The sequence below is a fragment of the Tachypleus tridentatus genome, unplaced genomic scaffold (genome assembly GCF_004210375.1).
Source record: "Tachypleus tridentatus isolate NWPU-2018 unplaced genomic scaffold, ASM421037v1 Hic_cluster_1, whole genome shotgun sequence".
NCBI lineage: Eukaryota > Metazoa > Arthropoda > Merostomata > Xiphosura > Limulidae > Tachypleus > Tachypleus tridentatus.
This window is the reverse complement of record NW_027467777.1, coordinates 24244319-24261479: the sequence shown is the minus strand read 5'-3', so window position 1 is coordinate 24261479 and position 17161 is coordinate 24244319. Positions and strand designations below refer to the sequence as shown.

The 17161-nt window shown below is 32.2% G+C and overlaps 2 protein-coding genes across 2 annotated transcripts in view; one reads left to right on the top strand and one right to left on the bottom strand.

The window, feature by feature from the left end:
* The window catches only part of LOC143241641 (suppressor of tumorigenicity 7 protein homolog), a 171114-nt gene that overhangs the window by 69853 nt on the left and 84100 nt on the right, over window positions 1-17161 (top strand). The window lies entirely within an intron of this gene.
* Window positions 1-17161, bottom strand: part of LOC143241991 (voltage-dependent calcium channel subunit alpha-2/delta-1-like) — a 70069-nt gene that overhangs the window by 28218 nt on the left and 24690 nt on the right. The window contains exons 8-13 of the mRNA XM_076485333.1: window positions 15860-15922; window positions 10936-11039; window positions 8217-8306; window positions 6734-6819; window positions 6169-6243; window positions 3582-3652 (exon numbers count right to left, since the gene is read on the bottom strand). Coding sequence (XP_076341448.1) covers window positions 3582-3652; window positions 6169-6243; window positions 6734-6819; window positions 8217-8306; window positions 10936-11039; window positions 15860-15922 — 489 coding nt within the window. The remainder of the gene's footprint in view (window positions 1-3581; window positions 3653-6168; window positions 6244-6733; window positions 6820-8216; window positions 8307-10935; window positions 11040-15859; window positions 15923-17161) is intronic.

Genomic DNA, 17161 nt, shown 5'->3' with positions numbered 1-17161 from the left:
AATCATTTCCATAAATGGAAGGAGATGAATGGAGCCACTGTGTTTGATTCAGTACATATCTCAGCAAACTAAAAAAAGATATGTGGTTCTTATTTTATATTATAGTTTGATAATATTGATAATTTGAGTTCCTAATTTGTATGAAACTGTAGATGTAGTATTTTGACATTATAAACATCTAACAGTGATGTATTTAACAAACCATGAGACTTATTAAAAATCTATATTCAGATGTGTTCATTTAATATTTACTTCTAAATTAAGAAATTAATTAATATATAATATTAAAGTTTGAAGTATAATACACAATTTGATTCCCAACTTATTAACATGAATTAATAAAATAGTAGTTCAATCAGATTTTTAATGCAAGTCAACAAATGTGACGACATAGCCTTCGACCATGACCTGTAGCAAAAGAGTTAAGTCTACAAACAAAAGTTAGGAACTAGTGGAAACAAGTTTCAGTTAAGATTACAAACAAAAGCTAGGTACTAGTCAATATATGTTTAGGTTTACAAACAAAAGTTAGGAACTAGTGGAAATAAGTTTCAGTTAAGATTACAAACAAAGGCTAGGAACTAGTGGAAACAAGTTTCAGTTAAGATTACAAACAAAAGCTAGGTACTAGTCAATATACGTTTAGGTTTACAAACAAAAGTTAGGAACTAGTGGAAATAAGTTTCAGTTAAGATTACAAACAAAAGTTAGGAACTAGTGGAAACAAGTTTCAGTTAAGATTACAAACAAAAGCTAGGTACTAGTCAATATAAGTTTAGGTTTACAAACAAAGCTAGGAACTGGTCAATATATGTTTATGTTTACAAACAAAAGCTAGGAACTGGTCAATATATGTTTATGTTTACAAACAAAAGTTAGGAACTAGTGGAAACAAGTTTCAGTTAAGTTTACAAACAAAAGCTAGGAACTAGTTGAAACAAGTTTCAGTTAAGTTTACAAACAAAATCTAGGAACTAGTGGAAACAAGTTTCAGTTAAGATTACAAACAAAAGCTAGGTACTAGTCAATATATGTTTAGGTTTACAAACAAAAGTTAGGAACTAGTGGAAATAAGTTTCAGTTAAGATTACAAACAAAGGCTAGGAACTAGTGGAAATAAGTTTCAGTTAAGATTACAAACAAAGGCTAGGAACTAGTGGAAACAAGTTTCAGTTAAGATTACAAACAAAAGCTAGGTACTAGTCAATACGTTTAGGTTTACAAACAAAGTTAGGAACTAGTGGAAATAAGTTTCAGTTAAGATTACAAACAAAAGTTAGGAACTAGTGGAAACAAGTTTCAGTTAAGATTACAAACAAAAGCTAGGTACTAGTCAATATAAGTTTAGGTTTACAAACAAAAGCTAGGAACTGGTCAATATATGTTTATGTTTACAAACAAAAGCTAGGAACTGGTCAATATATGTTTATGTTTACAAACAAAAGTTAGGAACTAGTGGAAACAAGTTTCAGTTAAGTTTACAAACAAAAGCTAGGAACTAGTTGAAACAAGTTTCAGTTAAGTTTACAAACAAAATCTAGGAACTAGTGGAAACAAGTTTCAGTTAAGATTACAAACAAAAGCTAGGTACTAGTTAATATACGTTTAGGTTTACAAACAAAAGCTAGGAACTGGTCAATATACATTTATGTTTACAAACAAAAGCTAGGAACTGGTCAATATACATTTATGTTTACAAACAAAAGTTAGGAACTAGTGGAAACAAGTTTCAGTTAAGATTACAAACAAAAGCTAGGAACTAGTGGAAACAAGTTTCAGTTAAGTTCACAAACAAAAGCTAGGAACTAGTCAATATATGTTTATGTTTACAAACAAAAGTTAGGAACTAGTGGAAATAAGTTTCAGTTAAGATTACAAACAAAAGCTAGGAACTGGTCAATATATGTTTATGTTTACAAACAAAAGTTAGGAACTAGTGGAAACAAGTTTCAGTTAAGATTACAAACAAAAGCTAGGAACTGGTCAATATACGTTTATGTTTACAAACAAAAGTTAGGAACTAGTGGAAACAAGTTTCAGTTAAGATTACAAACAAAAGCTAGGAACTAGTGGAAACAAATTTCAGTTAAGTTCACAAACAAAAGCTAGGAACTAGTCAATATATGTTTATGTTTACAAACAAAAGTTAAGAACTAGTGGAAATAAGTTTCAGTTAAGATTACAAACAAAAGCTAGGAATGAGTCAATATACGTTTAGGTTTACAAACAAAAGTTAGGAACTAGTGGAAATAAGTTTCAGTTAAGATTACAAACAAAAGCTAGGAACTGGTCAATATACGTTTTTGTTTACAAACAAAAGTTAGGAACTAGTGGAAACAAGTTTCAGTGAAGATTACAAACAAAAGCTAGGAACTGGTCAATATACGTTTATGTTTACAAACAAAAGTTAGGAACTAGTGAAAACAAGTTTCAGTGAAGATTACAAACAAAAGCTAGGAACTGGTCAATATACGTTTATGTTTACAAACAAAAGTTAGGAACTAGTGGAAACAAGTTTCAGTTAAGATTACAAACAAAAGCTAGGAACTAGTGGAAACAAGTTTCAGTTAAGATTACAAACAAAAGCTAGGAACGAGTCAATATACGTTTAGGTTTTCAAACAAAAGTTAGGAACTAGTGGAAATAAGTTTCAGTTAAGATTACAAACAAAAGCTAGGAACTGGTCAATATACGTTTATGTTTACAAACAAAAGTTAGGAACTAGTGGAAACAAGTTTCAGTTAAGATTACAAACAAAAGCTAGGAACTGGTCAATATACATTTATGTTTACAAACAAAAGTTAGGAACTAGTGGAAACAAGTTTCAGTTAAGTTCACAAACAAAAGCTAGGAACTAGTGGAAACAGGTTTCAGTTCAGATTACAAACAAAAGCTAGGAAATAGTGGAAACGAGTTGCAGTTAAGTTCACAAACAAAAGCTAAGAACTAGTGGAAACAAGTTTCAGTTAAGTTCACAAACAAAAGCTAGGAACTGGTCAATATACGTTTATGTTTACAAACAAAAGTTAGGAACTAGTGGAAACAAGTTTCAGTTAAGATTACAAACAAAAGCTAGGAACTAGTGGAAGCAGGTTTCAGTTAAGATTACAAACACAAGCCAGGAACTAGTGGAAACAGGTTTCAATTAAGATTACAAACACAAGCCATGAACTAGTGGAAACAGGTTTGAGTTAAGATTACAAACACAAACCAGGAACTAGTGGAAACAGGTTTCAGTTAAGATTACAAACACAAACCAGGAACTAGTGGAAACAGGTTTCAGTTAAGATTACAAACACAAACCAGGAACTAGTCAATATAGGTTTATGTTTACAAACAAAAGTTAGGAAATAGTTAACAAGTCTTTATCAACAGCTGAGATATAACACCTATAAATTAGGTACCAGCAATTGGTGTAAACTGTTAATAAACAACATATGTGAAACGTGTTTCTTGTACTTTGTTCTGGTGTCTTAAAAGGATCACTTGTTATTTGTTTATAGTATGTACCATCAAATTTACAGCTAAAGTTGTATGATTCTAAAATGTGCTAGTTTTATTAAATTATAATACTTTGTTACCTCTGATATACACCTTTCATGTGTAGTTCTGTCATGAGATGAGGATCATGGGAACCAAAAAAGAGTCCTATCTGTTAAAGAAACCATGAAAGTTCATGTGATATATACCATGTGGTATATATGGATGAAATAACAATAAGTGAGAAGAAAAGATAAAGACAGTTAAAACATATATAAAGAAAGTTACAGCAAATGTCTGAAGTATGTCATGTTTAGGTACCTGTATTGTGTCATGACAACAAGTGTTTCAAGTGTGTCATCTCTAGGTGCCTGTATTATGTCATGACTACAAGTGTTTGAAGTATGTAATGTCTAGGTGTCTGTATTATGTCATGACTACAAGTGTCTGAAGTATGTCATGTTTAGGTATCTGTATTGTGTCATGACTACAAGTGTTTCAAGTGTGTCATCTCTAGGTGCCTGTATTATGTCATGACTACAAGTGTCTGAAGTATGTCATCTCTAGGTGCCTGTATTATGTCATGACTACAAGTGTTTCAAGTGTGTCATCTCTAGGTGCCTGTATTATGTCATGACTACAAGTGTTTCAAGTGTGTCATCTCTAGGTGCCTGAATTATGTCATGACTACAAGTGTTTCAAGTGTGTCATCTCTAGGTGCCTGTATTATGTCAACTCCAAGTGTTTGAAGTATGTAATGTCTAGGTGTCTGTATTATGTCATAACTAAAAGTGTTTCAAGTGTGTCATCTCTAGGTGCCTGTATTATGTCATGACTAAAAGTGTTTCAAGTGTGTCATCTCTAGGTGCCTGTATTATGTCATGACTACAAGTGTTTCAAGTGTGTCATCTCTAGGTGCCTGTATTATGTCATGACTACAAGTGTTTCAAGTGTGTCATCTCTAGGTGCCTGTATTATGTCATGACTACAAGTGTTTCAAGTTTATATGCAAAAACGGCTCGTTTGGGCTGAGAAAACACTTTACATAGAAGAGCGAACAACGTTTCGACCTTCTTCGGTCATCGTCAGGTTCACAAAGAAAGAGGTAACTGACCGGAAGCTGACCACAGCTTCTCAACAAGTGGGTTTCTCGTCATCACTGATAAGTGTTTCAAGTGTGTCATCTCTAGGTGCCTGTATTATGTCATGACTACAAGTGTTTCAAGTGTGTCATCTCTAGGTGCCTGTATTATGTCGACTCCAAGTGTTTGAAGTATGTAATGTCTAGGTGTCTGTATTATGTCGACTCCAAGTGTTTGAAGTATGTAATGTCTAGGTGTCTGTATTATGTCGACTCTAAGTGTTTGAAGTATGTAATGTCTAGGTGTCTGTATTATGTCGACTCTAAGTGTTTGAAGTATGTAATGTCTAGGTGTCTGTATTATGTCATCACTCTAAGTGTCTGAAGTATGTCATCTCTAGGTGCCTGTATTATGTCATGACTACAAGTTTCTGAAGTATGTCATGTCTATGTGTTCGAATTATGTCATGACTCCAAGTGCTTCAAGTGTGTAACGCTCAGGTGTTTGTATTACATCATGACTCCAAGTATGTGAAGTGTGTCATGTCTTTATGTGATGAATTATAAATATAACACTTCTTTACATAGCACTAAATTACAACCTACCAAATTATAGAAGTCATGTGTTATGAATTTGTCCTTGTATCAAGTTTCCTGCAATGTAATTAATTTTTCATCAAAACAATAAATATACTCTAGAATTGTTCACTGGTACATTGTAACTGTCAAAGTTTAGATACTGAACAAGAACAGTAAATATACTCTAGAATTGTTCACTGGTACAATGTAACTATCAAAGTTTAGATACTGAACAAGAACAATAAATATACTATAGAATTGTTCACTGGTACATTGTAACTGTCAAAGTTTAGATACTGAACAAGAACAATAAATATACTCTAGAATTGTTCACTGGTACATTGTAACTGTCAAAGTTTAGAGACTGAACAAGAACAGTAAATATATACTCTAGAATTGTTCACTGGTACATTGTAACTGTCAAAGTTTATATACCAAACAAGAACAATAAATATACTCTAGAATTGTTCACTGGTACATTGTAACTGTCAAAGTTTAGATACTGAACAAGAACAATAAATATACTCTAGAATTGTTCACTGGTACATTGTAACTGTCAAAGTTTAGATACCGAACAAGAACAATAAATATACACTAGAATTGTTCACTGGTACATTGTAACTGTCAAAGTTTATATACTGAACAAGAACAATAAATATACACTAGAATTCTTCACTGGTACATTGTAACTGTCAAAGTTTAGATACTGAAGAAGAACAATAAATATACACTAGAATTCTTCACTGGTACATTGTAACTGTCAAAGTTTAGATACTGAAGAAGAACAATAAATATACTCTAGAATTGTTCACTAGTACATTGTAACTGTCAAAGTTTATATACTGAACAAGAACAATAAATATACACTAGAATTCTTCACTGGTACATTGTAACTATCAAAGATTAATTATATTTATAGTCACTCTGATTCAAAGTTATAGATGTACTCAATAGCACAGACTCATCAAGTCCAAGTTATATGTACATGTGCTTACAAAGGTTAAGTCAAGCTGTTAATAAAGACTCACCAAGTCCAAGTTGTTATTCTGGTTAGTGGCCACAATGAAAGCTGCATCATCCAATAAATAGCATAATGCAATGTCCTACAATATAGAATATTCACTCTTAATTAGTACTATATGTAAAGACAGCATACCAATAACTAGTTATACTCTGCCATGATGTTATTAGTATATATTTTATCTAGGGTATATATATATGGGATAAATTACCAGTAACAACTAAAGTTTTAAGCTATTTTTATCTAACTTCATCACCATAAACAAAGAATAATTTTCACAAATCAGTATCTGCAAGTCAATTAAACATTTAATTTCTTCAAGGAATAGAACAGACAGATAACAATTACTGGTACAAAACACTATGAAAATAAATATATTTTATGTACTTCTACTAGCACACAGCTATTGACCTGCATAAGACAGGTATTTTAAAATTATTTTAGAGACTTATATGATCTTCAAGTTTCTATAATTTTTTCAAAGCCTTCTGTAAAGAGAGTTTGGTTACTTTTATCACTATGCTTATCTTTATCACTTAGCTTTATCAAAGTATGAAAAAAGTGATACTTACTGTTTTATTATAACAAATTGAGTCAATCTCTTCTGATAAAAAAAATGTTTCAAGTAACAGAGTGGCACTGATGTTCATACCTACAACTGAAAATAATTTTATAGTTATATACTTAATAGAACGTTTAACTATGACTTCTACAGCAAACTATAGTGGTACACATCTAGCAACCTACGAGGTCTGTTCAAAAAATATGCGGACTGATGTCATAAAACAAAATGTACTTTATTTAGAAGTTACAGGTCTGGGCCCCCTTTAAAGTACTCTCCTCCCCAACGCACACACTTATCCCAACGGTGTTTCCACTTGTTGAAACAGTCCTGGTACTCTTCTTTTGTAATGTCCTCCAGCTCCTTCGTCGCATTTGCCTTAATCTCAGGAATCGTCTCAAATCTTCTTCCTTTCAAGGGTCTTTTGAGTTTGGAGAACAAGAAAAAATCGCAAGGAGCAAGGTAATGGTGAGTAGGGGGGGTGGGGAAGAACAGTGATCGAGCGTTTGGCCAAAAACTCATGAGTTCTGAGGGCTGAATTTCGCAGCAAAGCGGTGCATCTTCAATTTTTCGGTCAAAATCTTGTAACAAGATCCAACTGATATCCCACACTCTTCAGCAAGCTCCCTGACAGTCAGATGTCGATTTGCCCACACCAGGGTGTTGATTTTGTTGACGTGTGGGTCGTCAGTTGACGTGGAAGGACGTCCAGGACGCTCATCATCTTCAATGGACTGTCGACCATCCTTAAAACGTTCATGCCACTTGAAACATGCAGTACGCTTCATAGCAACATCACCGTAAGCCGTGTTAAGCATAGCAAAAGTTTCAGTCGCAGATTTTCCAAGTTTAACACAAAATTTCACAGCAAGTCGTTGCTCCTTCAGGTCATTCATTTTGAAATTCGCCAAACAAAAAAATCGCACTTCACTTAAAACCGCGTAGCTAATACACAAATGAAGATATCTGCAATTGGGAAATGACATCGTAATCAGCTGATCTGTGCAAACCTAGCGACACCAAGCGGATTCCCCTGGAACCAACTGGAGCCGCGCAATTCAAACAGTCCGCGTATTATTTGAACAGCCCTCGTATTATCAGCAAAAGTATGCAATTTACTAAACATGATAGCTTCAATTTTAATATTAAATGTTCTATTATCAACAAAAGTATGTTACTTACTATACACGACAGCTTCAATTTTAACACCAAAGGACTCATTATCAATAGAAGCATCTTATTTACTACAAACATCAGCTTGAATTTTAATAAGAAACCTACTATCAAATTATAATGTTACAACGATATCTTAGTTCTGAATTTGAGTAGAGATTTTTATGTTTTCCACAAAATACCGATTAAGTGGAAAGGCACTTTCATCTTTGAAAATACTGTTTGTAATAACTGGTTGTTGGTTACAGCTAAAAATATTTACCTGCTTCTAAATCAAAGAAGGACAAAAAGGTAATGTTAGATAAATATCTTAAACTTACCTCCTGGAGTGTACTTCCCTTTACCATCTGTTACGGTAAAAGCTCTTACTACAGTGATCACAGTGTCATTACTGACATCAAACACCCTCACTGTAATACAAAAAGATGTACACAGAACATTCTTAATAAATATCTTTTATCTCTTGACTGTGTGTTATAAAAATGTACACAGAACATTCTTAATAAATATCTTTTATCTCTTGACTGTGTGTTATAAAAATGTACACAGAATATTCTTAATAAATATCTTTTATCTCTTGACTGTGTGTTATAAAAATGTACACAGAATATTCTTAATAAATATCTTTTATCTCTTGACTGTGTGTTATAAAAATGTACACAGAATATTCTTAATAAATATTTTTTATCTCTTGACTCTGTAATACAAAAAGATGTACACAGAATATTCTTAATAAATATCTTTTATCTCTTGACTCTGTAATACAAAAAGATGTACACAGAATATTCTTAATAAATATCTTTTATCTCTTGACTGTGTATTATAAAAATGTACACAGAATATTCTTAATAAATATCTTTTATCTGTTGATTGTGTATTATAAAAATGTACACAAAATATTCTAAATAAATATCTTTTATCTGTTGATTATGTATTATAAAAATGTACACAGAATATTCTTAATAAATATCTTTTATCTCTTGACTGTGTATTATAAAAATGTACACAGAATATTCTTAATAAATATCTTTTATCTGTTGATTGTGTATTATAAAAATGTACACAAAATATTCTAAATAAATATCTTTTATCTCTTGACTCTGTAATACAAAAAGATGTACACAGAATATTCTTAATAAATATCTTTTATCTCTTGACTGTGTATTATAAAAATGTACACAGAATATTCTTAATAAATATCTTTTATCTGTTGATTGTGTATTATAAAAATGTACACAAAATATTCTAAATAAATATCTTTTATCTCTTGACTGTGTATTATAAAAATGTACACAGAATATTCTTAATAAATATCTTTTATCTGTTGATTGTGTGTTATAAAAATGTATACAGAATATTCTTAATAAATATCTTTTATCTCTTGACTGTGTATTATAAAAATATACACAAAATATTCTTAATAAATATTTTTTATCACTTGATTGCGTATTATTTAGGAGTGATAATTTTACATGTTCTAAGTCTAGTACTGTAATAGCAACTGATACATTTATTGAAAAGCAAAGTGTAATAGTGAATATAACAGAGCAACAGTGACATTTGTAAACATATTTAAGTATTTCAGAATTACATGTACTCCCTCCCCAGCAAATTTGTGAAAAGATAAACTGAACAAGTTTGAGAAGAATTGCTAATATAAAGTAGAAAGGATAGTGTGAAAAAAAATGATAAAACATTCAATAATAAAACTTTATGGTTAGGTGTGAAAAAATTATTGAAGATGTTTACATTTCTATCCTATTCATTATTAGTACTGTGAAATATTATTTAACAGAGGCAATGTTCCTATAAACTCACTGTGTAAAATTATATATCTTAATTAAGTAATCTAGAAATGCAGTTTGAACAACTTAAGTGAAAATGGCTAATATATATGGTAAATTCCTGTGCATTAAGCAGTGCACAGGCACCATAGATAGTTGTAAAAAAAGCTTTCTGAAAAACATGATTCTTACAGAGTGCTACAAATATTGATCCAAAATAGAACACTTTAAAAAAGAATGGAAAGTTTCAATGTTATTCACTGAAACAGAAGAATTTGTTTGAGAGAGAAATGGTTAATCCATAGCATTTTTACCAGTGTGGCTATTAAAGAAAACATTCTTACTGCTTCCACACAACATATTTTCTGGAACTGTTAACAAGATAATAAACTAGGAAAATGTGTGAGCTTCACCAAGAACTTTATGTTTAAATGAAAAAGAAACTAAAATCACAGTAATCACATTTAAACTTGTATTTGTCAAATGCAGCTTGAATATTTTCCATTAGCTTTGGTTATAAAAGATGTCTGATGAAAGCTTGTCACACAGTGTGCTCTACAACTGACCTTTCTATCATTAGTATGAACTTGTGATGTCAGGTTAAGGACAACAAAATAATGTATAAAAGTGAAATATTCAGTGAGAACATTAAATTACATTAAATTAACTTTGTATGTTTTAAGTAATAAAAGACTGTTTCTTATGATAGAAATAAATGTCTTTAAAACTTCAAGCTGAGTAGTTAAAAAAAAAAGCTGTCAAACACAATAAAACTGATATTTAAAAGTTACCTACAGTAATGTTGCTTAATCTAAAATTACATTTTCTGCATCACGACTAATAGTAGATACACTGGCCAGAGTATGACCTATTACATTAACATGTTTTATTTCTTTACAAGTTACACTAGACTACTAAACTTAGCAATACCAAATGACATTGGTAAATAGCATAAAAACACTAACATATTAATTTACTGTAGTGCAATATGGAAGAGATATCAGTGTACTAACTACCCAGTTTACAACAATATACTACCTAATCAGTTAACTACAATGCACTAATTTAATAGTTTATTACAATACATGCAAGATATCATTGTAGTAACATACTAGTTTACTAAGATTCATTTTTGGAGAGGTAATATTAGTTTGCTGCAATGAATTCTGGAAAGGATAACAATGCAGTAATGTATTAGTTTATTATTTGGACTAAACAAATTCTTTACTACAGCCAACGTTTCAATCACACTAACCTTTACTTTCAGGTACAATAAACACAGAGGAAGTTGAATAAATAGCTCTCTTGTAGAGAAATGAAGTGTAAGGATCCATCAGTCCATCTAATAAATATGATTTTCTAATACAAAATATAAATCAAGACAATTTTTATAAGTTGCTCAAAGTTGTTTCCTGGCTTCAAATGTTGATTAAGAGTCTTTTAATATGAAACTTTCAGTTTTATTTTATTTTGTTGTAAAGTGGTTTATTCTTACCATTTATTGGGGTTTACACCTTACCAGTTGTGGGGTTTACAACTAAAGTGGTTTACTTCTTAATACTTGTGGGGTTTACAACTAAAGTGGTTTACTCCTTACTACTTGTGGGGTTTACAACTAAAGTGGTTTACTTCTTAATACTTGTGGGGTTTACAACTAAAGTGGTTTACTTCTTACTACTTGTGGGGTTTACAACTAAAGTGGTTTACTCCTTACTACTTGTGGGGTTTACAACTAAAGTGGTTTACTCCTTACTACTTGTGGGGCTTACAACTAAGGTGGTTTACTCCTTACTACTTGTGGGGTTTACAACTAAAGTGGTTTATTCCTTACTACTTGTGGAGTTTACAACTAAAGTGGTTTACTTCTTAATACTTGTGGGGTTTACAACTAAAGTGGTTTACTCCTTACTACTTGTGGGGTTTACAACTAAAGTGGTTTACTCCTTACTACTTGTGGGGTTTACAACTAAAGTGGTTTACTCCTTACTACTTGTGGGGTTTACAACTAAAGTGGTTTAATCTTTACTACTTCTGGTGTTTACAACTAAAGTGGTTTACTCCTTACTACTTGTGGGGTTTACAACTAAAGTGGTTTACTCCTTACTACTTGTGGGGCTTACAACTAAGGTGGTTTACTCCTTACTACTTGTGGGGTTTACAACTAAAGTGGTTTACTTCTTAATACTTGTGGGGTTTACAACTAAAGTGGTAAACTCCTTACTACTTGTGGGGTTTACAACTAAAGTGGTTTACTCCTTACTACTTGTGGGGTTTACAACTAAAGTGGTTTACTCCTTACACCTTGTGGGGTTTACAACTAAAGTGGTTTAATCCTTACTACTTCTGGTGTTTACAACTAAAGTGGTTTACTCCTTACTACTTGTGGGGTTTACAACTAAAGTGGTTTACTCCTTACTACTTGTGGGGCTTACAACTAAGGTGGTTTACTCCTTACTACTTGTGGGGTTTACAACTAAAGTGGTTTACTTCTTAATACTTGTGGGGTTTACAACTAAAGTGGTTTACTCCTTACTACTTGTGGGGTTTACAACTAAAGTGGTTTACTCCTTACTACTTGTGGGGTTTACAACTAAAGTGGTTTACTTCTTAATACTTGTGGGGTTTACAACTAAAGTGGTTTACTCCTTACCATTAGTGAGTGCAAGTGTTTCATGGATGTAATGATACTATTTAATAGAGGCTCCAACTAAGAGTCATTATTCAAGGGTATTTACTACAACATACTTGTAATGCCATAGCTGAGGGTTGTGAGTTACATGGCAGAAGGAAGTCACTCCTTCTTTGAGTCAAAAGGGACTTTGAAAAGGAAGAATGCAAGAGAAATAAGATTAAACATTCTATCATAATCCATGGAATAAGATTAAACATTCTATCATAATCCAGGGAATAAGATTAAACATTCTATCATAATCCACGGAATAAGATTAAACATTCTATCATAATCCACGGAATAAGATTAAACATTCTATCATAAGCCATGGAATAAGATTAAACATTCTATCATAAACCATGGAATAAGATTAAACATTCTATCATAAGCCATGGAATAAGATTAAACATTCTATCATAAACCATGAAATAAGATTAAACATTCTATCATAATCCACAGAATAAGATTAAACATTCTATCATAATCCACAGAATAAGATTAAACATTCTATCATATGCCATTAGGTGCAGACATGAAGCAGCAAAATAAAAAAGGTACAATGAAAGCTTCCACAGCAGCTGATGTTTATTTTCTGTAACACATGAGCCCATAGAATCATTGAGTGTTGTCCACAGATTTCAAAAGAATGTGGCAAGAAACTTCAAGATATACTGTCATGATGTGCACCATCCAGTTGAACACAGCCCAAGATGACCAAGAAGGAAGTCCTCTGTCACCAACAAGACGAGGATTAGCTAGATCAAGAAATGTGCTGACTGAAGCAATATAGGGCAAAGTGATTTTCACAGATGAATTAAAGTTTATCTTACATGAGTTAAAACTCATGGAAGCACTTTGTATAAAATAAATGTAGATAAAAGTTTCATCCAGTGTGTTTGACTGTAACTGTGAAGTATCCTCAGGGTCTGTTGATTGGGGTATGGAATGCCTGTTTTTTGTGAAAGGCACTGTCAGTGCTCACAAGTACAACAAGATCTTAAAATCCCAGCTAAATTCAACAATTTATTATCACTTTGGTGGAGATAATCAGTGTATATTCCAGGATGAGTGTGCTCTATGTCACAGAGCTTAAAAGGATGCTAATACTGATGAAATCTCACTCTTTGTGTATTGAAAAGACATGTTTTATTTCATTGTTGCAGGTGAAGTACTATCATCACAGGGAGAGAATCAAGACACTGCTAGCTGGGCAAGAGCACAGGTCTCAACCCTTTGAAAAAGGTAATGGGTGATAACAAAGTACAAGAGAATAAAGTGAGAAACAACTTGGAACTGTAGGAAGCCCTGATCTGAGATTGGTGTCATGAACTCACTTCTACCTACATACCATCCTCCATGTACTTTATGCCAAGCAATTGTCAGGGTACAACTAAATATTAAAACAAGAAACAGACTTTGTGACCACTTGTTCTCAATCACATGGGTGGAATGGAACTCTATTTAAATCCAGATTTTCTTACTCCATATTTATTCATAATCTGCTGTAATATGTTTTTGTTGTTAACAAAGATGACTGCATAACCTTATAAAATATTAGAAGAATCATGACTGCACAACATTGTAAAATATTAGAAGGGTCATGACTTCATTATCTTGTAAAATATTAGAAGACTCATGATGGTATTACCTTGTAAAATATTAGAAAGATTCTGGTGCAGTGGAACAAAGAGTATCTGCTAAATCTTCAGACACATTAAAAATGGACAACCAAGGCATTTCTATTCAAAGAAGAAGAACACCCAAAAGGATGATGGAAACTGGCAAAAGTCATGGACACTATGCCAAGCAAAGATAGTCTAGTGAGGAAAGTGAAGAAACTGGTAGGAGACTCAAGACTCAATGACCGAGGACTTTCAACTAGGAAAACCAGCTACTTGGAAAGACCTGTGCATAATCTCATTCTGCTGTTAGACAATAATTCTTCTGAATAATATGCAATTTAGTAAATTGAGTGATTTAGATGGGAGAGTAGCCACATCTAGCTCAATTTCATTTCTTGAATCTAAATCCTAACAATTTCTGAGTTTTATGGCCTTCCAAATGAATCTGAATTGGGGAACGATCTGGAAACCCAATCACACACATGTTCATCCCCATAGTTCTCTCATGCACAGTACTTGAATATATGAAAATTAATACTTACCCTTGAGATAACGCATGCATTTGTATATTTGAGTGTTTTGTTATATTGCCTTCATACATGTTATATGCCTTCACAGTTTTGTTTTGTTATAATTATGCCATCATTGTCAACCATGTGTGTAAGAATACCTGACTAAGAATACCACTAAATAGATTCACTCTGATGTTAGTATGGTCACAACCACATGGGATTTCTTACAGTAGACAATGGAGACCTTGGAATTTGAATTAAGGATTCCACACATACCTGCTGGTCAAACGAGGTGTTGATTTGTTGATCTTTTGGAAATTTTCAAAGATGCTCTTGATTTTGATAACATAAGAGTCAGAATGTATAAGATATTTAGTATAGGTCTTAATTCATTGTTTCTATCTTGTCACGATCCCATGTTGAATTGATATGTCTGTTAAGCTGTAATTTCTTGCTTGTAACAGTAACAATATGGCTTTGTGTACAATCTTTTATGGGCCTGTAATTCAAATATGTTAATTCTTGACTGTTACAATTTCATGGTGTGGATGTAGTTCATCACATTAAATTCCATTTAAACATCAGTGATTGTCGTGTGGGTTCATACGGGGCAACAAAACTGAGTAAAGTAACATTTGTTTGTCACATCAGATTCATGAGAATAGTTCATTTGGTGGTAAAGATGTTACTTCCACTGTTCAATACTCATGTTTATTATTTATTTGTAGAAGGGGACATCTTAAAGCATGAAAAAACGTGAGTAACATAATCCAACACAAAAATCTCGCTTTATCGTGCATGAACAAAAAACTCAAAAAATGTAGCATTAACCTGTTCATGTGACCAAAAGATGAGATTATTTTGATAAAAAAAAAAAAGGTGTTGTATTCTAATAATGACAAGAAACAAACTTAGCTGGATATAAGATGTAAAATTCTAAGACACAACAAACCTGGTTTCTTTTATATAAGATTCACAATCTACTGTTTTTCAACATGTAATACAAAAACAACTAAAGCCCAATACAGGAAATTCTTTATGAATCTTTATATGTTATCCAAGGGAGTGTAATGAGGTATAGGATTTTGTGTCTAGCTACAAACATAAAAAATTTCTTCATTCACCATAAGAATCTACAACAAGTTTACCCATCACAAATATTACAATAGATGTTTATATTAAATGTTCTCTTTAGAAACTTTTGTTCACACAAAACTCTGTTTATAAAAAAAACAAGAAAATAAAATGTAAAAAGTTCCTATAAATTTAAAGAGAAAATTTACTCTATTTATAAACTCAATAAAAACAGTGTAAACAGCAATTATACTGTTAACCAAGATATCAGTTGCTGTATGAGAGGAAACTCAGACTTACTCTGGGGGAAAGACTCTGGACAAACCACCTTCTGTCATTACAAATGATGCAAACACATGTTCCCTACAAAAGCAATATTTTAAAATACCACATTTAGTCTGCTATTACAATCAAGTCACTTACTAACTTCCATCAAAAGTCAACCCTTAAAGAAAAGCTAATATGGCCCCATTTAACCCTAATTTTTGTCCACTAATGTTACCAGAGAGATACAGAGTTTTATATTTAATTATATGATACAGGTAATGTTACATTAGTATCGGAGTTTTTCTAACAAAAGGAGAAACCTGATAGACAGTAAATATAACAACACACAAAAAAATATAGTGCACATACAAAATGCAGATAATGTTACATTAGTATCAGAGTTTCTCTAACAAAAGAAGAAATCTGACAGACAGTACTCTTAACAAAACAAAACACAAATATAGTAAATTTATCAAAAACAACCCTAACACCAACACAAAAACAGATCTAAACAAAGATTATAAATTATGCAATAACAAACAAAAATGTCCCTACTTTAAAGATTAGAGCTAGAATAAAAGATTTAACACCTAAATTAGTCCAGTAAACAATGAAAGAGAAACTTAGAATAAGAGCACTTCATATTTTGAATTTAATGAAACAGTAAGGTAGCAGCAAGGTACAGCTATGTGATTCATTATTACACTGGTAGCAGTTTGGTACGACTGTGTGATTAATCATTACACTTGTAGCAGTAAGGTACAGCTATGTGATTAATCATTACACTGGTAGCAGTTAGGTACGACTGTGTGATTAATCATTACACTGGTAGCAGTTAGGTACGACTGTGTGATTAATCATTACACTTGTAGCAGTAAGGTACAGCTATGTGATTCATTATTACACTAGTAGCAGTTAGGTACAGCTATGTGATTCATTATTACACTAGTAGCAGTTAGGTACAGCTATGTGATTCATTATTACACTGGTAGCAGTTAGGTACGACTGTGTGATTCATTATTACACTGGTAGCAGTTAGGTACGACTGTGTAATTCATTATTACACTGGTAGCAGTTAGGTACGACTGTGTGATTAATCATTACACTTGTAGCAGTAAGGTACAGCTATGTGATTCATTATTACACTAGTAGCAGTAAGGTACAGCTTTGTGATTCATTATTACACTGGTAGCAGTAAGGTACAGCTATGTGATTCATTATTACACTGGTAGCAGTTAGGTACGACTGTGTAATTCATTATTACACTGGTAGCAGTTTGGTACGACTGTGTGATTAATCATTACACTTGTAGCAGTAAGGTACAGCTATGTGATT